This window comes from Amborella trichopoda, chromosome 3 (assembly GCF_054954075.1).
Source record: "Amborella trichopoda isolate Santa Cruz 75 chromosome 3, AtrichopodaSantaCruz75HAP2 v2.0, whole genome shotgun sequence".
NCBI lineage: Eukaryota > Viridiplantae > Streptophyta > Magnoliopsida > Amborellales > Amborellaceae > Amborella > Amborella trichopoda.
This window is the reverse complement of record NC_142338.1, coordinates 26,673,586-26,697,310: the sequence shown is the minus strand read 5'-3', so window position 1 is coordinate 26,697,310 and position 23,725 is coordinate 26,673,586. Positions and strand designations below refer to the sequence as shown.

The following is a 23,725-nucleotide window of genomic DNA, read 5'->3' as shown; positions in this document are numbered from 1 at the left end:
TGAACCAAACCCAAAGACACCATATATAATTGTTAAAGCATGACAGTGAAATCATATTAGATGACAAGCAATTAGGCAACAAATGGCATAAAACGCTATTATTCAATCAGAATAATAATGAGCTGAGATCTCTATACATTATTTCCCTTGCTTGTCACCTAAGAATATAGCCAACTTGAATGTTCCACAAGTTCCAAATGTGCATTGAGCGTGCACATTGATATTGGTAATTTTATATGACACAATTTCAACAGCCTTAGATATTAGAAGCCACCACTTTTGCTGTGGTATCTTGAAACCCACATACCATATTTGCAGGTACTGCAACATCCATCATCTTTGGATATGACAAACCTAAATCTGCATTGCATAATCTGGTATAAGCAGGCTACCGCAGTAAAAGTTCAATCAAAGAAATTCAATTTAAGCACTGAGCAATACTCACTTTCCATGATGCTGGTGAATGTCTCCTGAAACATGACAACAAGTTAGCGCAGTTCAATGATATGATGGAAAACGTTAAAATTTAAAATTAAAAATACTTTAATATTAGAGATAAGAAGGGTTAGTGTCCATTCAGTCTGGCAAGAAAATAAGAAAAAGTTTACAAAACCGATAAAGGGAAATAATCAAATAGCTGGCAATTTCCAAGAGGGCCCAAATGTCCTTGAATTCATGGAAGTTCACTTGATTTCAAATGTACCAAATTAGAATGGTTTTTTCAACAGTTCAAATTTGTATCATCAGAATGGAGTTGCTCCCTCTTCACCATTCAGCCCATTGAAATGGTAGTGACCCATATGACCGACCATGTTGTTACCAAGATCATATGAATCAATAACACTTTGCCATGTTGGCATTCATGAGATCTTACCAAGTAGTTTAGACTAATAGAACCATCAATTATTGTCATGCGAAATAGAAGACTTTTTCTAACTAAATGGCCATACAGTGCATTCACATTCAAGACAGTTAAAAACTAGGAGCTTGGATAAGCCAACGCCACTTGGATCACTGTCTAGTATCTGACAAGCAATAGGACTCCACCAAGTCTAGCTATTTGATAATATTTTCTGTTCTCACTCTGTGGAGCCTAAAAAAGATTCAGTTGAGTCTAAACAAGTCAATTCAGGACAATGTCGAGTCCTGAACAAGTGTGGTATTCTTCACTTTTAAGAGGGTGTAGAATTCCAGCTAACAATCTAAAATTTCTTAAAGTTTGAACTTCTCCATTTTGGCGAAATAGAATGTCGAAAGGGAACTCTCAAGGTTTCAGAAACTTAGGTGCCAGAAAATGATAAATGCCACCTAATCAATTAAACAACTTTAGCTTTCCCTAAATCACAGAGCCCTCATTCTTCAAAGCTCCATTGTGTTTCTCTTGTGGCATTTACCATGCACTTGTTTCAATATCCAACTAATACTATGGGCTCAGGTATTGAGCAGATATCAAACTCTCTCTAGGCAGGAAGACACAAATTTTGAGTAAGTACCGATACTAGAAATTTACATAATGATTAATTCTACTGCCAGCTCCTGAAAACAAGGAATGTGCCGATTGTAAACTAAAATATAGCATGGCTGCATCGAATTTATATCATATAAAATTTAACCATATTTCCAGAAATGGTGGTGTTTTCTCTTTTGTGCCATGAGAGGTGTGAGACTGAGAGTTCCATACTCCACAGCCTTCAATTCAAACAAACAACGATCATTTTCTACGTGCCTAATTTTCTATAGGCAAGCATGTTGAAACTAGTTATCTAGATAAAAAATTATCATAAAAACTTAAATAATCCCACATATGGTAAATGAAATAAGTTGATCTCCATGAACTTGTTTTTGTGGGAACCCTTCAAACCATAGAAAGTTAAGCTTCTGCCAGCAATGTTGCTTCATTATCTTGATAGAATCAACCTACCTACATGCATGCCATGTGAGGAACAGATCAATCCCAGAGTTTGAAGTAGACAGATTTAAGGATAAAACACCATAACTAATGTTTAAAAACTCGCGAAACTCACTCAGGAATAGCCCAATTCGGCTCAACTCGGGACCCTGGCGAGCCCTAAGCTAGTAACTCAGGACTTCTGGCCCTCCTTTGTTGAGTTTTAATGGACTTGGCTGAGTCTACTTGAAAGTCACCTGAGTCGAACGGGCTGACTCAGACAATGGACAATGGTGAATCCAGACGCAAGCCTGGCCAAGGCTGGCAATGGGTCAGAGCTGGCCCGAGCCCTGTCCAGGACCCGAGAGGGTCCCCTGGCCCTGTTAATAGGGCTGGCTGGGCCTTGCCAGGCTGGGACAGTAGATATTATTCTTTTCTAAATTCATGACAAAAAAAAGGCATCGGCCTGGCCAAGCCAAGTCATGGCCCCTGGCCTAATCCCAGCCCTTGCATCAGTACCCAGGTCTGGGCTGGGCCAACCAGCCCATTGCCACCCTAAGCCCGGTTTCTTAATCATTAATCGTAACAATTGAACATGACATTGAAGATGGACTAAGAGCAGGGTACTGAACAAATTATGGCAAGTTTAAAGTCGCAAGTGGATCACAAACAAGTTTCCCATCTGAAAATGACACTCATGAGCTTTCCCTCATCCTTAAAAGTAGGGATTTCAGAAAGGTGGACCAGCATCCAACTTATGGTGGTGCTAGTCCAGAGTTTGATTCTAGAAGCCAAGAAGGATCACAACTTACATGCGCTCAGTTTCAAATTTGTTCTGAAAGGCAAAATGATGACGCAGCGTATACTTTAAAACATTGCAGAAAACATAATTTGACATGATTCGAAATAGCAAAAAATTGTAGTGGATTGTGACTTTCAAGAATATGATCACCGGGTAGTTAATTATAGTAAGTTAGTAACTAATCTTGACACAATTAATTGAGAAGAAGTTTTACATAACACAGGAGTACAGGACCTTTGTTTTTACAATTAACACTTGACATGGAAGATTCTAAAACCACCAGTACTCTAATATGACTGGGTTTGAATATATAATGGGAGCGAATTGGCTTCAAATTCCTTCAAAGTCCATCTCATTAAGAATCTATGGTTACCAGTATCAAAGGCCAAACACTCCAATTATTAGAGACTGCATTTTATGAAAGACTCTAAGGCAAAGTATATAGAACAAAGGCTTGTCCAACTACCAATAGTAATGTTAATTCAAAGAACAGTTCTAAAATTAATACATGCTTCATTTTCAACCATGAATAAAAAATTTAGATTTAAATTTTTCAAAATTAAGAAAAAAAAAATTCACACTTTCTTCCTCCAATTGTTTCCATAGAAGAAAGTTCAAAGGTGGCTAACAGGTTCACCTCATCTTTCGTCAAACGTGTGTTATACAACATCTCTTCCCCTACTGTGCTGACCTGAAACATTAAAGATGTTTAATCAAATATTTCAAGAACTCTTGGATCGTATGATGATACCGAACATTTTACAAAGCTTTTACTTTGGTAGGTAATAGAATGAATAAACTGCATAATCAATAAAGTGCATGTTCTAATAGTAAATAAATGAATACATAAATAAAGGGATGAATTTCATATCATCGTGAGTTCCTTACAGTGAAGCCTTTGTAGTCATGCGCAGGGTACACCAATGTGTCTTTTGGCAATGCGAAAATCTGAATACATGCATGAACACAGAAAATATGAGAACTCCTCAAATTTTATCTCCTTAAAATTAGTGGCTGTTAGTCTTTGGGATTATTTTGGTGAAAACAAAGATGCGAAGGGACATTTATATAAATTTGGTAAATAACAGAGGTGCTTTATTCCAAGCTATGGATAATTGACTTGCCTGTGAATGCACCGACTTGTACAGTTGATGTGAATTTCCTCCCTGCGCAATAAAGAGATGAACATCATTAACTAAATATCTAACTATACGAGGTCACCAAATTTAGCTGACCCTGAATATGTGACTGGATCAGTCAAAGAATGAGGTCAAAAGTAATAAGTCAAAATATTTTTAGCAAATAAATTGACTTTCTGATAAACAAGAACAAAAATAGTAAGACTTGAGTTGACACCACAAGACTCTGATTCTTAAGTAGTAAAACGAATTTCACACAGAAAGAAGATCAAATAATCCAATCACCAGAGAATTAAAGAGGAAGCCTACAACTGGCTGGCCTCACTTGAAAAAGTGTTGAAAGTGGATCACCTTCAGAGAAGAGGTATGTCTTTCCCCAATCGATGCATCATGTGCCTTTGCAAAGAGGAAACGAACGCCCACCTTTTTCTCCACTGCAAACTAGCTACTGAGATTTGGGGAGCCACTATACAGCTCTTTTGGGCTCTTTTGGGCTACCCCACCCTCCCTCCCTTGCCTCTTCAACATGCTTCAGTTTCTGCCATGGCCTAAGGCAGGCGTCTTCCTATGGAAGGCAACCATATCTGCTACCCTTGGGTAATATGGACCAAGTGTAACAGCCACATTTTCAGAGGAACTAGAGCCACCTCGGAAGGGCTCAAGGAGCGCATCAGATCCTTAATGACCTTCTAGGGAAGAAATCACAAATGGTTTAAGTACTTTTCATCAGTGGATGTTTCAATTAATTGGCAGGCGCTGTGCCATCTTACCACACCCAGGGTGAGTTCTGCTGTTAGATGGCAGCCACCTGAACCAGGCTAACTTAAGCTTAATTTCAATGGTTCCTCCCTTGGCAACCCTGGGCCAGCTGGAATAGGGGCATATTCAGAGACCATGCGGGCAATTCTTTCCTTTCCTTCTCTAAAGCGATTGGCTTTGCTGATAGCACCATGCCAGAAGCTTTGGCTTTGCTTGAGGGATTAAGGGCATTCAATCCCAGCTGGTGTAAAAGTGTCATCTCCCGGGCCTCAGGAAAGGCAGCCCACCCGTGGAGACTAGCCCATATCTTCGACGAGATTTTTGGGATCATCAGGTCAGTCACAACTTCGTGGACCCTTGCTAAGGAAGGTGCATCAAGTCCTAATGTTGGTGGACCCACCTGATTTAGGGTCTCACTCAATTTCCACCTTCATTCTTTTGGAAGCCATGGATGTATACAATTTTCGCATTTCCCTCACTCTTCGGGTGAATTTATGTATAGTGCTCCCCTGTGTGGGAGAACATTTTTGTACTTGTACTTTTCATTTTATTAAAGTTAACCTTCTCTTAAAAAAAGAGGAAGCCGACAATCCAGGCTTTAATGGCTCTGGAATGGTTAAACCATAAATACAATAAAATCTGCAGCTATAAAAGGAAAAAAACTTTAAAAATCTCCCCATTGAACTTCTTATCTATAAACTAAACCCCTCTTTACTCTCAGCCATGCACTCCCTCTTTAATTCTTAAAAAATTTGGACTCCTCTCTCTTGATAGTCATGCAACTCCCTAAGAGCCCCAACCTGTTAGATCTCTTACATGAAATACCCTAATTCTTTTACTTTCTCTACAAAATCCCATCAAAATAGGAAATCCCATAAAATTAGGACTCTAAAAAAATCCTAAAATTAAGGAAATAAAGATTTCACTAGCCTATCCCATTATAATAAATTAAAATCCAATTTGATCCTCATATAACCAATAAAAGTAATAAAAAACAGGTGCCTAAAATTAAATAATTAAAAATACAAGCCAATTGTTCATGTATCAGATAGAGAAAACTCGTCCTCAAATTTTGAAGTGGCCTAAGATGAGTCTTGCACCAAATCCACCATCTTCTTTAATCTTCTTCTTCTTTTCTGGTATCGTAAGTCTTCAAGAAGGGGATCTAGATTTGTATATTGAAGAATTTATATGAACTTATCAAACAATACCCTTTATTTTAGGCACTAAAAACTTCAAAAAACTTCAGAGGCCCTTTCGGAACTTTAATGGTTTTTTTCGACAAAATCAGTGGGGCAAAACAAGTGCTTAGGAACTTTAGATGTCTTACAGCTTTGGATAAGCTTTCCAACAAGTACAAATAATTAACGATTCTAAGTTTCAAATGGAAAGTTATGGCCTATCAAAGGTACAATGCTCAAATCAGCTCATCTACTATCTAAATCTTCCCAACTTCAAGACCTAGGTTTCCTCCTGGTTTTTCAAATTCTTCTTCCTAGCTGTCTTCAACATCCCCAACAGCTACTTCCTATCTCAAATCAAGGGCCACGAATAGTGGGTTAACGATCTACTATGCTTCCTCTACGCCACCCTGATTCCAATGTTCTAAACCCATAAAATTCTTCTCCTCTACAACTTGAAGAACCCTAACCCAACTCAAAAACCCATCAAGCTTGTCCTCATCATGATCTGCAGCATGTTCTTCATCATAGATAGAATCTCCAACTTCTTTATCATCATCCAAGGTTTCTTCATCAAAAATCGGTTGACAATAAAAAATACCAGCTTCTTCTTTATGAGTCAGATCATCTCTAGGATCCTCATCAACATAGGACCATCCATGGGACTAAAGGAGGATGATTCAAATTGAAAATATAAACTTACCTTGATCCTCACACACAGTGAAATTGGCTCTCCCCTGGTTGTGAGATGGATCAATTTGCACTAAATCTGCTTCATCATTGTGATTGAATTTTGATTCGCTTCATTGACTTTGCGCTAGTTAAACTAGAAATACAATAAAATCTCTCAACTAAAGTTAGAAACTAAAAACCCCCTCTTTATTTTACCTCTATACTCCCTCTTTGATTCCTAAAATTTTCTGACTCCTCGCCCTTGATATTAACCTCTGTAAGACCTCCCTTTTTAGGACTCCCACATGAAAATCCTGGTTCTCCTAATTTCTCTATACATTTAATCCCTAAATTAACCAATAGAAATGAATGAAAATCACCCATGTCCTTAAAATTAAATAAATAGAAATAATAAAACGTACGGGCCATGTCCTCCTGCATCAGAATCTATTCTTTGTAATCTCATTTAGATGCGTTTCTAAGTTACAGCTGCCTATAGAAGTTTGTCAATATCATCAATTATTGTCCCTCATTGTCTACGTCAACAAAGTTGAGTCTGAGGGGTGGCTGTTTGCGCATTTATATGCTAGTGTACATGTCTTTGGGATATATATATGTTGAGAATCTTTATCCTTTCTGTTGTCTAATTCATTTAGTATATTAACAGCAGTTCGATTACATCCTACTCTAGATTACACACGCATAGGTCAACTTTAGTACAATTTGATGGTACCTGTATAACCAGGCATTTTCTTTAATTAATAAAAAGCATGTTGATTTGCATTTCATGAAGTGGAGAACGACATTCATGTAGATGTAGAACACCAAACAACAACACATATCGGATACACATTGGTTCCTGAAACCATAAAATTAGATTGTAATAGGACAAATTAGTTGTTTCAAGTATGGTGCAAATGTAGAACACAGTAAACTCCAACTAAAGCACGGATTGAAGAGTCATAGATTTTGGAGAAAACACTGGCAAAAATGATCTGACCGCAGCAACACAATGATGTTGGAGTGAGGCATATCTATATTGCTCTCACAACTTTCTGATGATCTGTGCAATCACTTCAAAGCAATTGTTAACCTCATAATACACAAAACATTGATGTAAAAAGCCAAAATCTACAAGCCCTAAAGAATTTTAAAGTTCCGTTTTTTTTGGGTAAATAGTTTTAAAGTTCCGTGAAGGTATTTAAACAACATTTATTTTAAAGTTTCTAGATATTAACCTGGAAACCTGGAAGAGCTTTAAAATTCCACAAACATATTTAACAACATTTATTTTGAAGTTTCTAGATATTAACCTGGAAATCTGTCCTACCACAGCCTCTTATTAAAAGAGCATCCCCAGTGAAGGCCATTCTAGGGTAAGGGTGATCAGGGCCTTCTCCTGTAATGTAGGTAACACAACCCAATGTATGGCCAGGAGTGGCACGAACCTGAAAACATAAGCGTTGTGTGCATTAATTGTCACATGCCAAATATATTAAACCCGAAATAATCAAAATCCCAAAAACTTACATTCATAGGTTAAATTGCTTGAAGCAGATTAACGATTGTTTCAAGAGGCCCAAAATTTGTGATAAAAAAAGAAAGGGTAATTGATGAACAAAGAGTATGCACAAGCATGACAGTATCTAATCATAAAGAAAGTCAACACCTATGCTATAAAATATGGAGAGGTTTCTGCATTATGAACAATCAGATGATGGGAAAAAATCAGAAGTGTCACTCTCAAGTCAATAAGGAGCTAGCTCCGGTTAATCAGTCCTTACTATTTCAACATTAAATATACTATAAGCTACCCAATAAGCACTCCACAATACTGAAGTTTCGGTGCACACATCTAAGCATGAGCTGTATGGGCTCATCATGGACCGAGGAAGTTCAAAAATATTCACAGAAAGAAAGCAATCAGATAGGCTGGGTGTTACCCAGTGAAACATCGAGACTCATCAAATGAGACATCACACCCAGATAAAAATTACTATATAGAGAAGCATCATCCCCATTATAAGCATTATAATAGAACTGACCATCATGTTTGGAAGGTACCTCATCAACATGTTTGTACACGGATAATGAAAAAGATCTCCAAGACATTCTTGTTTCAGATTATAACTGTAGTTATATGATCTGTACATAGCCACCAGCTGAAATTTGCTGAGCTATTTAAATCAATGGCAATCTACAGAGAGAAATTAACATAATGTGCTATACATGGCCATGTACACATAAGAGTTGAACGTGTTGAGTTTCTACATCCCAAGGCATTAATATCTACTGGACAGGCAAATCTACATGTCCATGGCCCAACTAAGGTGATCATAACAGTCAGAAACATTATCTAGGTAAAAAGTCAATAAAAATCAACCAATTTGGTATTCAGAAGTAATTCAATAATTTTCAAACCACAGGGAATATGGTAATAATCAGTCTTAGGCACTCCACAAATTCTTTACACAATGGGTACTGTCATAAAATTTTAGTGAGGCGCAAAATCGTTCATATTAACAAATTTCATGACTCTGATCAGGAATCACCAAACTAGAGCAGGGCTCTAGAAACTGAATGTTTCCTCATATGATAGCTCCTACCAATGGTGTAAGCAATAAGTACTAGACAAGTTTTGCCAGTTTGACTGGTTTGGACTGGAACCAGGGATATTGTCACTCCTTTCCTAAATAAAAAGAAAAATTTTTTACAAACCAGTCAGAATTACTGGACCACCTGTCCCATGGATTTGATCAACAGATCAGAACCCTATTTCAAATTCTTTTCTGGGTATGTGTGATTTTACTTTTTATAAGTCGCAATCCCATTTGGGTTATTTTGTCCTCTCCGCTTTTTCTTTAGGAAAATGACCAGCGCCACCCCCTCCAAAACTATCTGGTCAAATACCCCTCTTTCACCCGTGCCCAGACATATCCTTTAGCAGTGGCAGATCTCCCATAGAACTCCGTTTCAATACCAATGGATGACCTTGTCCATCTCAATACTATAGTATATGATAAGAACGGCATTTCCCTTCTATGGTTTGCTCTCTTTTCCTCTCTCTCTGAACATACAGTATCTTCTCCCCCTCTCTAACCATTACCTCTCTCCCTCTCTTCCTCTCTCTAACCATCACTCTTCTCTCCATCAATATCTCTTCTCTCTTTATAACCATAAGCCCCTCACTCTCTCTCTTCCTCCTTTTTCAGTCGAGAATTGAATCAATGACTCTTAATTTTAAGAAAATCCGGCCATTTGGCTTTCAAAGGTTGTCAATCTGCAATTTCCACTTGACTATAATATTTCTCAAGAAATGAAAAAAAAGGCAATACTTTCTATTCACCATTTTACACTTATCTAGTCCCTTTCCCCTCACCATTCTTCTCTCATCACATTGTCTTTCTCATCCTTTTTTCTCCAAGCCTAAACACCACCATCTAATGAGCAAAGTGAGAAATCCTAGTCCTTTACATCATGGTCCCTCAAGTACACCACATTAATAAACCTCAAAACTCATTATAGTGAAAGTCAGCAATAAGAGAGAAGCATCAGGTTTCTTTTCATCTTTAACTGCTCCATCTTCGGTTCCACCAGATTTGACTTCTTCCTTCTCAGCAAGACTAAACGAAATTTTCAACCAACTTTTTCTTTTTTTATGCGGGGTAAAAATTATCCAATATTTATGGTCCCTCCCCTTTAGTGGTACAAAAGGCGCTCCATGGGCAGATGTTTAATGGTAAAAGGGGGTGAAATGTCCAGGAGCCGATCAAGGATGGCTGTTTGGCCTGAGAGTTTTGGAGTAGGGCCACTGGCTGTATTTCCTTTTCTTAAATATTGCTTTGCAGTCAAATAACTTGAATTGTATGAACCCCTGAAGCATTCTTGAGAAAGAGAGGACATTTCATTATCTAGAAAATCTAAACTTTGGCAATCAAAAACCCTTGCTAACCATTTTGAATGATGCAGTTCTTTGGAAAAGCTTAATACCTCATTGCCATGGATGGCAAAAGGTTCCTACTGCCCATCAATGGGCATTTCTTAAAGCGTTTCTCTGCATAAATTTTGTAATGCTCCATTGACTACATAAGGATATACTGTGTAAGCCCCTCCCAGAAAGAGGTTAAACTACTTGGTAAATCCTAAATGTTCTCGTAAAAACCCACCCCAGAACCTTTAGTGGCATGACTTGATAATGATCCATCAGTCACATGAGGATAAACTGTTAAGCCCCTTCCTGCAAGAGGTTAAAACTGCCAAATTAATGGTGTTACACATTAGAGTCTTAAGTTTTTCTATTTTCTTGCCATTGTCTTTGGTACATCATAAGAGCTCACGGCAGCCACTTTGTAGCACTCCATTGGCTACACGAGGATAAACTGTTAATCCCTCCTTGCAAGAGGTTAAACTACTTTGTAAAGTTATGGTGCTACAGGAAGACATCCTATTGGCTGTATTGTTTCATGACTGCATGAGGATTACTTGGTTAGGCATGTGATAGGCTAGACTATTCATTTAATCAGACCAACTCAACCATATTTCAGTGACAAAGCAAAAAGAACAAAATGATCACTATTATTGCTTTTGATTTGATTCATTCCCTCTACAAAAAGGGCAGAAAGGAAAAATATACATGATGAGAAGAAGGGAAGGAGAGGAGGCAAGAAGAACCTGATGGTAACTCTGACAAAAAGGAACAAGATGAAGATTAGCACTGATGCTGCGGTATAGCAGATCGCTAGATCTGGGCCTGTTGACAGGCTACCAAAAGCCTGGTTGTGGCAGTGTCTCGCTCTGCCGCTATGGCAGCAGCCCTACCATATTTTGCATAATGCCTGAATAGCCTCTTGGAATCTCTGGGCCATGCCATCTGCAACTGCTAGGAGGGAAGGCTTTTGAAGCTTGATATTGCTAATTAGCCTATGCAAAGTCATCAAATAAACCACCATGTCCCGTCCCGTCCTCTAAATCTTGGCCAATTCTGTACCCACAGTGCTCAACTTACTGTTTGCAGTTCATCAGTCTCCTCCCTATACGCAAAGCATCAAGTTCAACTGCTCTCCTCCACTTTAAGATCCTTTCTCTGTCGCACCATGAATGTTACAGATGCATGTCCTTGCTTGAATTGTTCAAGTCTCTTGCTGAAATAAATATCCATTTCATAGTTATGGAATAATTTCAGAACTGACAGCTTTATCTGATAGGGTCCCAAGCGAGGCTACATTTCAGCTATACACATCGGCAGCCTTATTTTGACTTCCCAACTTATGCTGGAGCACAGAACTTACCCCTTGCAAATTCGCAAGTTGGTTATTCAACTTCTTTTAGGCATTCAAGAATTTCAATGCATCATGATCGGAGAAGAGAATAGATTCCCTTTGTATGAGATGATGGTTCCAATGCCAAAATGCCTACCACAGAATAAAACTCAATATCCTGCACTGATAGTTGGCCTTTGACTACCTCAATTTCTCGCTAAAATAGTTTATACATATATTAAGCCACAGTTAAGGGTGGGACAAGACTCGTGTCGTTATAATGAAGGGGAACCCTTTTACTAGAGAAAACATACAGTAGACAGCCTTAAGAGAAAGGGGTTTAAGACCTATTGAGAGAGTTTGAAGGTATGTTATAAACTTCTTCTTTTGTTTACTTGTTGATTTTTTCATCCTACAACACAGGAGAGATGATGCTTATTATTGAGATGGTATAGAGTGGGTAATAGTTTTTATCCCCTTGTTTTTATTGGCATTAGATTGCTTTATTAGAATTGGATAGATCTCTGCCTGTTTCCAAGGTATGTACACATTATACTTGAATTTCAAAATCTTGTATTCTATTATTCATAATTTTAGATTTAGATGGTTTTTAAATGTTTTTATGCTTAATACATTCGCGTGCAAATCACACATGTTCCATTAGTTAGGTGTAAGTCACTTTAATATGACCTTGACCTTCTCTTGGTCCACCCTGCAATACTTGATGTAAATGATTTAAACGCTCTGAAATTCCGGCACTATAGATATGGATATCATCAAAGTAAACTACAAACAACCTTAAGAGTTGATTTATAATACACACAAATGTAATCGGGCTATTTAACAAACAAAAACAGAATGACACAATAAGCCACTCATATTACCTCTCTTTGGTCTCGGTTTCCGTCAATGATCAAAAAGTTGTCCGCCCGACCGCCTTGGCAGCTTTTTGGAGAAAACGCCTAGGCGTTCTCAAGATGGACACTATTAGGCAGCCAAAACTAGGCGGCCGCCCAGGTGGTCGAAAAGGCGACCGCCTAGGGGGCCTGCACAAGTTTGGCGGAAAAAAATTTCAGGGGGGGGTGGGGGCCAAAAAATGTCATTTTACCCCCTCAAAAAATAATAGTAATCCATAATTACTAATTTATCAAAAATTCCTTTTGCATGTAATAGTAATTAATTTATTGGGAACCAAAAATAATGACTACGAATATGATTTTTGCATGTAACAATAATTATTAATTTATTGAGAAACCAAAAAATTCGTATTCATTCGTAATTTCTAATTTATCGAAAATGCCTTTTGCATGTAATAGTAATTAATTATTGGGAACCAAAAAATAATAACTACGAAATTACTTTTTGCATGTAACATTAATTATTAATTTATTGGGAAACCAAAAAATAGAAATAATTCGTAATACTAATTAATCGAAAAAACATTTTGCATGTGATATTAATTAATTTATTGGGAACCCAAAAATAATAACTATCAAAATGGTTTTTGCATGTAACATTAATTATTAATTTATTAAGAAACCAAAAAAACAGTATTAATTCGTAGATATTAATTTATCGAAAACACCTTTTGCATGTAATAGTAATTAATTTATTGAGAAGCCAAAAATAATAACTACGAAAATGCTTTTTGCATGTAATATTAATTATTAATTTATTCGTAAACCAAAAAATTTATTCATAAACCAAAAAATCGTATTAATGCGCAATTATTATTATATAGTATATACAATAAATGGGGGGAGGTTTGGGGGATCCAACTTTAAAAAAAAAAAAGAAATCACCTACTATTTTGGGTCTGAGCGCCCTCCTAAGCGGATCAGCCCCCCCTAGGCAGGCCTCCGACTTATTGAACATTGGTTTCCATTCATTGCTGGGCCAGATCGGAAGTCACTGGCAGCTGCTCCATAGGTCTATCTTCGAGAAGATTCATTTAGACAACGACAACATGTCCAACATGCCATCAAGTCTTGTTACGGGGAACTGGTAGCTAGTACTCAATGGTTAGATTGTCTATTGCTTAGTTGTTCACACACATCCACCAAGACCATGTCTTTTATGAAGTAAGTAGTGTTGCAAAAGCATATAAGCTCATGCCTTCCCTAATCTCCCTTTCTTAAGAAACCAAAAACTTGCGCACGTAATTCCTCATGCTCCTAGATACTCATATGGTTGTCAGCTGTGGTAGGCATGCTTGCTCCAAGCACCGTTGGATACTTCTCATGTGTAGTAAACCACCTAGAAATTCATCTGGCATCAAATCTTCACACTCCTTTAACAAGGGTTCTTTGGTATGGGGGTGGGTGTCACCTGATCTTTAGCCACCAATGCATAGATCACCCTGACATGACTAAGGAGTTTATAATAGAGAAAGGATTTTCACCACCTTTGGGTTGATCATGTTCTTTTAAGGCCCAAAGTGTAACCTTCATACCATTTTCCCAAAATGTGTATGTACTCTTTTTTCCAATATGAATAGACTCTCAATCATATTGCCAAGGATGACCAAGTACAATGTTCCATCTATCCGAAGCACATCACACCAATTGTTTCCTCATAAATTTTTCCAATACCAATATTGACAAAATATCGTGATTCAACTTGTATTTTCATTACCTCTTTTAAACCATTATATCTTTTAAGGTTCATGTGCTTTTCACACTGGAAATTTAATTTGGTCATCATCTCCTTCCAAAAACCAAATTCTGACAACTCACATTACTAGCAAGATGGTCCAAATTTTGCCCTTGGCTGTGCATCTCATAGGAAACATATCAGTACAAACCCAATGATCCTCATAATTTGCTTTGGGTGAAATCCTAAGCCAGCAAAGTACAAGAGACTCACACACATTGCAGTACAAATCCTCCACCCTATAGTTGTTCTCCCAGGCCATCATCATATATTGGTCCCCCTTCAACATCACCTTTTTATTCTTCATCTTCCAGTTCTACAAGGTTAACCGGCTCATCATTATTCTTCCTTGGGTACTCGAACAACTGATGTCCAGTTTCATAACACTTGAAACAATTAAAGGATTTTTCATGGCACTGAGATTGATGTGTTGGGACAGCTCCTGTTGCTCTTTTGCCTCTCCCTTTAAGAGAATCTGGCTGGTTTCAGTCTCAAGTCCTGTGCTCAACAGTAATGCATGTCCTTTTGCAGAAGCCTTTCCACAGGAAAAAATCTATCTATGCTCATAAGCAATAACCAAAAGAGGTCTGCTTGTGCTTCCCTTTCTGCTTTCAAGGCTAATGAAGAATCCCCCTCTAACCTCCATAAATGTTGAACGGCTAACTCATCTTGTAGACATGGTCGCAAACTCGCAATACACTAACATAGGATGCCAAGATGCACCTTATTGTGGGTCATGAGTCCGTAAAATCCCCTTTATCATTTTGAACACTCCTACTTTGTTAACAATGATGGGATCATTGAAAGAGAGTTTGGGCATAATCGATGGGTAAAATTTCTCTTTCAAGCAAGATTTCATCTTCCTCCAAGTAGAGATCTTTTCTTTTCTCCTCTTGTGTCACTTGAATTTATTGCCACCACACGAGAGCATGTTCCTTAAACCTCATGGCCACAAACTTTACTCCCTTGGCATCTGACAACTCCTATTCATATTATGATTCCACAGTCACAAACCAATCAAGGGAATCATTTCGTTGGGTCTTCAAGGGATTTTGGCAACATCAATGTGAATTCCTTTATCCACTCTTGTGGAAGCTTCAACAATCCTATCCTCAAAGTTCAATTCCTAACCTACCCACATACCATTGAAGGGATTTTCATCCGACTATATAGATTCATTGCCCTCACTACTATCAAAATCAAGCACAAACTGTCCTTGATGCATGAGGACTTGCATCTTCCTCTATCTGTCTCCTTAGCTCGTGAAATTCTTCCCTTTGCTAGTTCACACCATGCCACAGGCAACATGGCCTCTTCCTAACGCCACTTTAAGTAACTCAAAGAGTTCAACATCCCAAGGTCCACTCAAATACCACATGATCCAAACAAGGAATAGAGAGGAACAGAACGCGAAGTGCAAGCAACAAATTCAATTTTATCTTATATTGAAATCAAATTCGTCACTGCCCTTTTCAGACAACATACAAGGCTCCCATAGAATCGAATCCTAGGTCTAGATGCTTCTGAAGACTCCCCACCAAGTTGTCATACATTGGAAAGTTCAAAACCACCTAAAGCCACACAAATAGACAATATATGGGAAACAAATCAAGAAGAACCAAACCCCAAAAAGACTAATATTATCTTCCTCTAGTCCTACATATTAAATTAGATTTACTTCTTTTTTGGACATACCCATGGATTTCCAGCAAATAGACTTTATTTATATAATTTCAGACCCATCAGATAACCAGGCTGGAGTTAATTGAATTTAACTTCCAAATAAGTAAGGTAACTCACAGGTGCATTCATTTGCTTTGTGTCATATACTAGAAAATGAATAACTGGATCCTAAACAAAAATCTATTATTTATTATCTTTATCTGTTTAGTTGAACAAGAAGAAATTCTAGACTCACAACAAATTTAGAACTAGAAGCCTGTCTGAAGAATGGAGAATAGAATAACAAACCTGCACTAATTAAGTCTTTGTTTGCCAAGAGCATCTGTCAATAGAATTAATGCTGTAGGTGGGCCCCTCATTGTCAAAAGAATGTTAAAAACAAAAAAGCTCATGAGGTCTTTTTGTACCTATTGCAAAACAATGGTAGGTAGCGGCAATTTGGGTAACAGCTCCATTGTAAAAGGCATTTGCAAATAAGACCCTGTTGACCACTAGAGCAACTTTAGCAATTTAGGGAACTGCAATAAGATCCATGCCCAACACAACGTAATATAAAGCCTAAATGTATAAGCTTTAAAAGTATTGGGTGCTTATCCTACAAAGGAACCAAGGAAGCATTCAAAACAATAGATGAAGCTTGGTTGGGGACTGCAGTCCCCCAACCAAACCTCCCTCCACAATCCTAGAGTCAGAGCTTAAGCGGAGCTTGCACCCTCATCTGAGGGACGTTGATACTCCTCACCAAGGGATCTCGGTTCCTAATTAGCAAGAATCTTGATCCACAACAAAAAGGGATCTTGATCCCTATAGAAGGGGAATCTCGACCCACAAAAAATGGGAGTGTAATCACGGTTTGAAAGGATCTCAATTTCAGGGGTTTAGTTTCAAAAGTTATTTAAATTTGAGCCTGAGGTTTTTGATTTTGTGTTAATTTCGTGCTTTTTAATGATTTTCTAGCTTTGATTTCTATTTTCAAGGCCGTGGTTTGCATCTGCGATTGGAAACAAATGAGCCCACTCAGAATCACCCGAGTCGGCTTGAACCCCTCAAACTAGGACGTTCTCAATCCCAATGGTCTCCACCCAGGGGAATTTCCCCATTTGTCCAGAACCAGGTAGTTAACTACAGTTAATTCACTTGGTTCACTATAGGGACTCGAGGGATACCTAAGTCAGGTGGTGAAATTTTTTTCTTTCTCTTATTTTGCTTTAATTCCCATTGTTTAGGCCAAACACTTGGAGTTGGCAGGGTGATGCAAGAATCAGCAAGGCTCCTCAGATAAATGAGTGCTGAAATCGGCATCTGATTCCTAACCTTTTTTTTTTTTAAATAACATTGTCGAGTTTTTATACGTCGATAATTCAGGAAAATGGTGAGATTTGAAGAAGATGTCATACATAGAATTAGAGCTAGGTGGGTGAACTGGAAATATGTAACTGTAGTTTTACATGATAGTGACATTCCATTAAAGCTACAGGAGAAGTTTTATTGGCAGTTGTGAGACCAGCTTTGCTGTGTGGGGTGTTGGGCAGTCAAGACACAACCATAAGAAGAGTGTAGCGGAGATGAAGATGTTAAGAAGGATGAATGGCAAGATAAGAAGGGATAGAACTCGAAATCAATACATTCAAGAGAACTTAGGTGTGGCTTCAATACGCGATAAGATTAAAAACTATAGATTAAGGTGGGTTGGACACGTACATCACAGGCCCAGCACAACACCTGTTAGGAGGTACAAGTTGGTTCAAGTAGAAAGCTCAAAAAGGACAAGGCACTGGCCCAAAAAGACATGGATGGAAGTAGTGAGAAAAGATATGGGGACTTATGGCCTTACTGAGGGTATGGCCCTTGATAGAACAGAATGGTGGACCAAGATTTGTGTAGCCGACCCCAAATAGTTGAGAAACAGCTTTGATGATGATGATGATGATGTCAAGTATTATATCTAGTTTTTTCATGACTGTACAATCTCATTTTTCTCAAACTTCTTTGGGACTTTCTGATTGTGAATTTATCATTGTGCATGTGTGTAGAATATGCTAAAAAATGAATTATATTTTTTCAATTATTTTAAAACATCACTAAATATATGTGTGTGTGTGTGTGTGTGTGTGTGTGGGTGTGCGCATGTATGTGTGAGTGTGTGTAAAAGGCACACACACATATATATGAAGGGCACTCCCATAGTGTAGCTAAGATGAAGATGTTGAGATGGATGAGTGGCAAGACAAGAAGGGATAGAATTCGAAATGAATACATTCGAGAGAACTTAAGTGCGGCTCCAATAGGCAATAAGATGAGAAAATATAGACTAAGGTGGGTTGGACATGTGCAACGCAGACCGAGTACAGCACCTGTTAGGAGGTGTATCTTAGTTCAAGTAAAAGGCTCAAAAAGGGCAAGAGGTAGACCCAAAAAGACAAAGTTGGAAATAGTGAGAAAAGATATGGGGACTTATGCCTTCACTGAGAGTATGGCCTTTGGTAGAGCAAAATGGCCGACCAGATTCATGTAGCCGACCCCAATTAGTTGGGAAAAGGCTATGATGACGATGATGATGATGATGTTGAGTATTTATACTTAGTTTTTTCATGACTGTACAATCTCCTTTTTCTCAAACTCCTTAGGGACTTTCTAACTGTGAAGTTGTAATTGTGCACTTATTGTGCATGTGTGAAAGATAATGTTAAAAAATGGATTATAGTTTTTTCATTATTTTAAAACATCACTTAAACTTAATATATGTGTGTGTGCGTGTGTGCGCGTGCGAGAGCAGGCGTATGGTGAGTGTGTGTAAAAGGCACTCACACACACATATATATGAAGGCATCTCCCATAGTTGGAATTTTCAGATCCCAAGTTCCATTCTCACTACCAACAACTAAGATTCAAACATATGAACCGTACAAGATATCAAAATCAAGTAACAAATATGTAAAAAGCACATACTTGAAACAAAAGAATAAATAATGATATAAAGAAGAGTAGGTACATAATCTGGACAGACAACTGGCACACTTGTGGAATTTGAAGCTATAATGCAACAAATTATTCTCAACGTTTGAAGCATTAAAATTGTAAGTATTGAAGAACTATAGTTTGTGAAACCTATTATCCATTTTTACTGGTAGTCTATATAAAGGAACTGTTCTAATGCCCATAAAACACAAACTGTCCAACATTAATATGGTTCAAAGAAACCTCAAAAAACCAAACAGAAAATGGTCTGAACAGCTGCTGAAGTTGTTCACAAGTTGAGGGCCTAACCTCCAAAAACATATTACCAAATTGTATTTTATCACCAGCATTGACCAGGACATCTGCTTTGGCATTGCTTGCTTCAGAAATAACAGATTGCACGCCTGGCAATTTACCCTAAAAGAGAGTCTTAATCAGTCCAACTGAAATAACTAACTATCTGCAAGCACACACACATGCACATAGAGCAATTAAGAGATGATAGGCTTCGAAAATATGCCAGCAATCAGGTCATACATTCTCATACAGATCATTCCAAGGATTAAGCAAGAAGTAACCAACTAGACCAGATACTTACCTTTATGAGGCCAGTTCCTGTGACATGATCAGCATGTACATGGGTATTCATAGCATATATGAGTTTCAACCCTAGATCCTTTGTAAGCGCCAGGTCTCTGTCCACTGTTTTGTCCACTGGATCAATCAACTGGGCATTGAAAATGAAATTTAGTCCAATGGAGAGGTATGCATGAAATAATTAAGTATAGAATAGAAAGTTGAGCATTTGTTGGCAGGAATGAAAGACAACAGTTTGCTGCCAATAAACTTGTGCTATAGATGAACAATTTGACAAGAATGACCATCTAATATCTGTACCGAATCAAGGTTAAATTTAAGCTTTAACCAATATTTCAAGCTTTAACTAATAATACTTTAAGCTTTAACCAATATTTCAGTTTCGCACAACAATATACACAAGTTGGCATCTTTAGCAAAGACTATAGGCCAGAAACAGGCAGAGATCTGGTGATTTTCCAGGGATATATAATTAAAAATCGCTAATTTCTTGGGCACATCTCAATAAAGGTATGATTTTAATAAAGGAGTGCAATTTAAGCCCATAAAAGTAGTGATGTTTATGCATCCATTACTTGCACATCAGATAAAAAGCAGAGTATGTTATCCAAGAAATCAGTCAAAGTTCGACATCACTCCTGCAAGCTCCAACTTCAACCTCAAGCAATCATCTCATAGCAATAAATCAATCAACAGAAACGGAAAATGTTGCAAACACTGCTAGATTAATGCATGCTGATAAAGCTTTGGCTTCTAATGCAGAAGCATGACATCCTTGAAGGAGCTTCTGTAACTAAGGCATGAGCATGACATCCTTGAAGGAGCTTCTGTAACTGACGCATGACTAATCATTGTGAAGATTGCTCTGGATAATCTCCCAAAGCACACTAAGTTTCTCTTGACCCAAAGAAAAGCATTTGAAATTTCATCATTATGCTTAGATTAAGAGTATTTATACAATCAAAGCCAAGAACCGGTTACGTTTTGCTCAATCTATTTGAATAAGGTACGAGTAATAGCCTCGTACTTGAGAATCATGGAGCCAGGGTTGCGAGTATCATGAATATTAGACAATTCAATGATGTTGTTCAGCTTAAGTGGCATATGAAACAAGACAGAACCTAACAAAAGTTCAATTATCGTTTGTGCTCACCACATATAGGCTGGACCATCACGCCCTCCTTTCAAGCAATCATACAAGTTTTTCTATGATACTTGATCATATCTAAGTATGAAATTCAATGCAGCATTTGGTTCCACAGAAATCTCTCTACAAAATATGCAAAGAAAGCCACTTTCACATGAAACAGTGTTAGTTTGTGAAGTGGTGTGAACATTTCCGCTTTCTTGAGAGTCGCCCATGAGACAAACATGGGAGAATGGTCTAGTCAACAGAATTCTCCCTCCGGAAAGAGATATCCCAAGTACCAAACCCTAAGAGGTTAGTTACGGACAATTCAGTTTTCTATATTCCATTTAGTTAAAGAAATCTCCCAGCAGTGTAAATTCAATCAAAGCAAAACTCCATGGTTTAAAATATTAGAAAATTCCATTTGAATAAATATGCAAATGCAAAAAGCAACTTGGATGTATGCGAAGAATACACATTGTGGTCCATTTCATGTATGCCATTTTCTCCATAATGTGAAGAAACAAAGGCACAAAACAAATAATAAACAAACAATGCAAAAACAAAATAACACTTGTACTTAATTTCTACCTAAAAAGAGTAGTTACAAGTATTCCAAAATACTAAAATCAAGGGAAACAAAAGATTTATAAAGGTGATGTGTGCTTTAGATGGGAAGTCGACCAATATACTCTCCTGTATGAGTTTCGGTCTCATGGTATCGAGAGGTTGAACATCCTACGCTTCAGATGCAAGTCGCATTGAACACCTCTATTTGAATATTGAAGCAATCCAGGAACTAGGATTAGGATATCGAAAGTGAAAGAAGCTTTAAAGAGGATGAAGATAGAAAAGGCTTTAGGACCAGATGATAACCCAATGGACGTTTAGAAGTGCATGGGGGAGACCAGTATTGACTGGCTGACCGAGCAGTTCAACAAGATGTTGAAAATAAAGACAATGCCGGATGCATGGAGGAAAGGTATAGTGGTACCTATTTACAAAAACAAATGAGATATACAAAATTGTGCAAACTATTGAGGGATCAAACTTATGAGTCATATTGTAGCTGTAGAAGAGGGTAATTGAGCAACGACTAAAGCATGAAATGAGTGTATCAAAAAACTACTTCGGTTTTATGCCAAGATGGTCAACAATTTGAGGCTATTTTCCTGATAGGCAACTGATAGAGAAGTTTAGGGCAAAAGGAAAAGACCTCCACATGAATGCCAGATGCATGGAGGAAAAGTATAGTGGTACCTATTTACAAAAACAAATGAGATATACAGAATTGTGCAAACTATTGAGGGATCAAACTTATGAGCCATATTGTAGTTGTGGAAGAGGGTAATTGACCAACGACTAAAGCATGAAATGAGTGTATCAAAAAACTACTTCGGTTTTATGCCAAGGAGGTCAACAATTTGAGGCTATTTTCCTAATAGGCAACTGATAGAGAAGTTTAGGGGAAAAGGAAAAGACCTCCACATGTTCTTTAATGATCTAGAGAAAGCTTATGATAGAAGACATCAAGATTTAATTTGGTGGGTGTTGGAAGAAAGGAGTTTCTAGATACTATATCAACTTGGTGAGAGATATGTACAAGGGAGTGCTAACTAATGTGCACACAATTAGTGGAGAGATGAGCAAATTTTCAGTGACAATAGGTCTACATTTGGATCAATATTAAGCTCATACCCCTTTGTCTTAGTTATGGACAACTTAACTTGACACCTACAACATGACGTACCGTGGTGTATATTATTCGTGGACGACATAGTTTTGATCAATGAGATCCAAAGCGGTGTCAACACAAAGTTAGAACTTTGGAGGGATGCTCTAGAATATAAACACTTTAAAATTAGCTGGACTAAAACAGGATATATAGAATGCAAGTTTAGTAATAGAAGTAATTAGGTTAGACGGCCACGAAATACCAAAAAAACCGCACTTTCGATAAAAAATAATTTTCGTATACTAAAGCAAACCACAAGTCTCCCACAGCTATAAACACATGACAATTTCCTTATCTTCCTTTTTCTCCATTTTTGTGATCAATAACTGATGAATTGAAAAAGAAAAAAGAAAAAAAAAGAATGAGGTACAAATAAGAGAAACCAAAATCCGATCATTTCAAAAAATTTCAGTAACATGCATTATCAAGAGGAATTCTCAAATTATTAAGAGATCAATCCAGAAATTTGCCATTACTGACAAATTCATCTGAAGGGATTCAGAATTCATCTGAAGGGATTCAGAATTCATCTGAAAGACGAATCCATCACTTAACAAAACTTCAGATGATTCGAAGTATATGCCCCAAAAAAAAAAAACTCATAATCACACTGAACAGCTTGGAGAACTCAAAGACCGTCAAAGTCTACAAACCACAGAAGATCAAGACATCACAATCAAACCTTTTCAGAGGAAAAACAAAACTCCGCGCGGATTAACAAAATCTATCAGAAACCCTAACCAAAACAGGCTACAGGTCTCACCAGAGCGGGCCTCTGAGGGTGGCTAATATCAGCGAGAAGGTAAGTGTAAGTCGACGATTCCTTTTCAAAGAGTTGTCGGAAGAGAAGCTTCGAACTTTCCCCTCTGAAAGTACTGTAACCTTCCATTCCAGAATAAGCCTTGTTCTCGAACCTGTTGAAGAGTTTAGGCTTTAAGAGAAGAGGAAGGAAAGGCTTTGCAGAGGAGAGAGCAGGAGAGAGGAGAGAGAAGCACATTGCTGTGGAGAAGGGCAGGGGCTTTATTATATTCTAGAGAGAGAAAGAGAGAGTTTGATCGATTAAGAGAGAGAGAGAGAGCATCGAGCACGTCGTCAGGTGAGGAGGAAGATGATGCTGGCAGTTGGTGCGGCAGGTTGCAGTTTTTTTTAAATGCCAAACGAAACCTTGTTCTATTCGAAAAATGCGTCTTTTTATCGATGTTTCGTTTTCCCTCCTCATCTCCTTGTTTGCAGGCACGGGACGAAATATTTTCTGGCGAGGTAGCGGTTAAT

General features: G+C 37.8%; 1 protein-coding gene across 1 annotated transcript; it reads right to left on the bottom strand.

Moving 5' to 3' along the window:
* On the bottom strand, positions 1 to 23,521 carry GLY3 (glyoxalase II 3). The gene is made up of 9 exons (XM_006847550.4): positions 23,217 to 23,521; positions 19,591 to 19,719; positions 19,302 to 19,409; positions 7,755 to 7,889; positions 3,815 to 3,856; positions 3,579 to 3,638; positions 3,328 to 3,381; positions 446 to 470; positions 1 to 360 (listed from the first exon to the last, which is right to left on the bottom strand). Exons 1-9 carry the CDS (start codon positions 23,448 to 23,450, stop codon positions 257 to 259), a joined length of 891 nt encoding a protein of 296 aa, XP_006847613.1. The 5' UTR covers positions 23,451 to 23,521; the 3' UTR covers positions 1 to 256.
* Positions 23,522 to 23,725: the final 204 nt, after the last annotated feature.

Excerpts from the sequence above, each read along its gene's own strand:
- GLY3 (XM_006847550.4), bottom strand. The coding sequence starts at position 23,450 with ATGTGCTTCTCTCTCCTCTCTCCTGCTCTCTCCTCTGCAAAGCCTTTC. Across the intron at positions 19,410-19,590 it reads CAGGAACTGGCCTCATAAAG|GGTAAATTGCCAGGCGTGCA; the intron begins GTAAGTATCTGG and ends ACTCTCTTTTAG. Across the intron at positions 3,857-7,754 it reads GTGGTAGGACAGATTTCCAG|GGAGGAAATTCACATCAACT; the intron begins GTTAATATCTAG and ends TTTATTGCGCAG.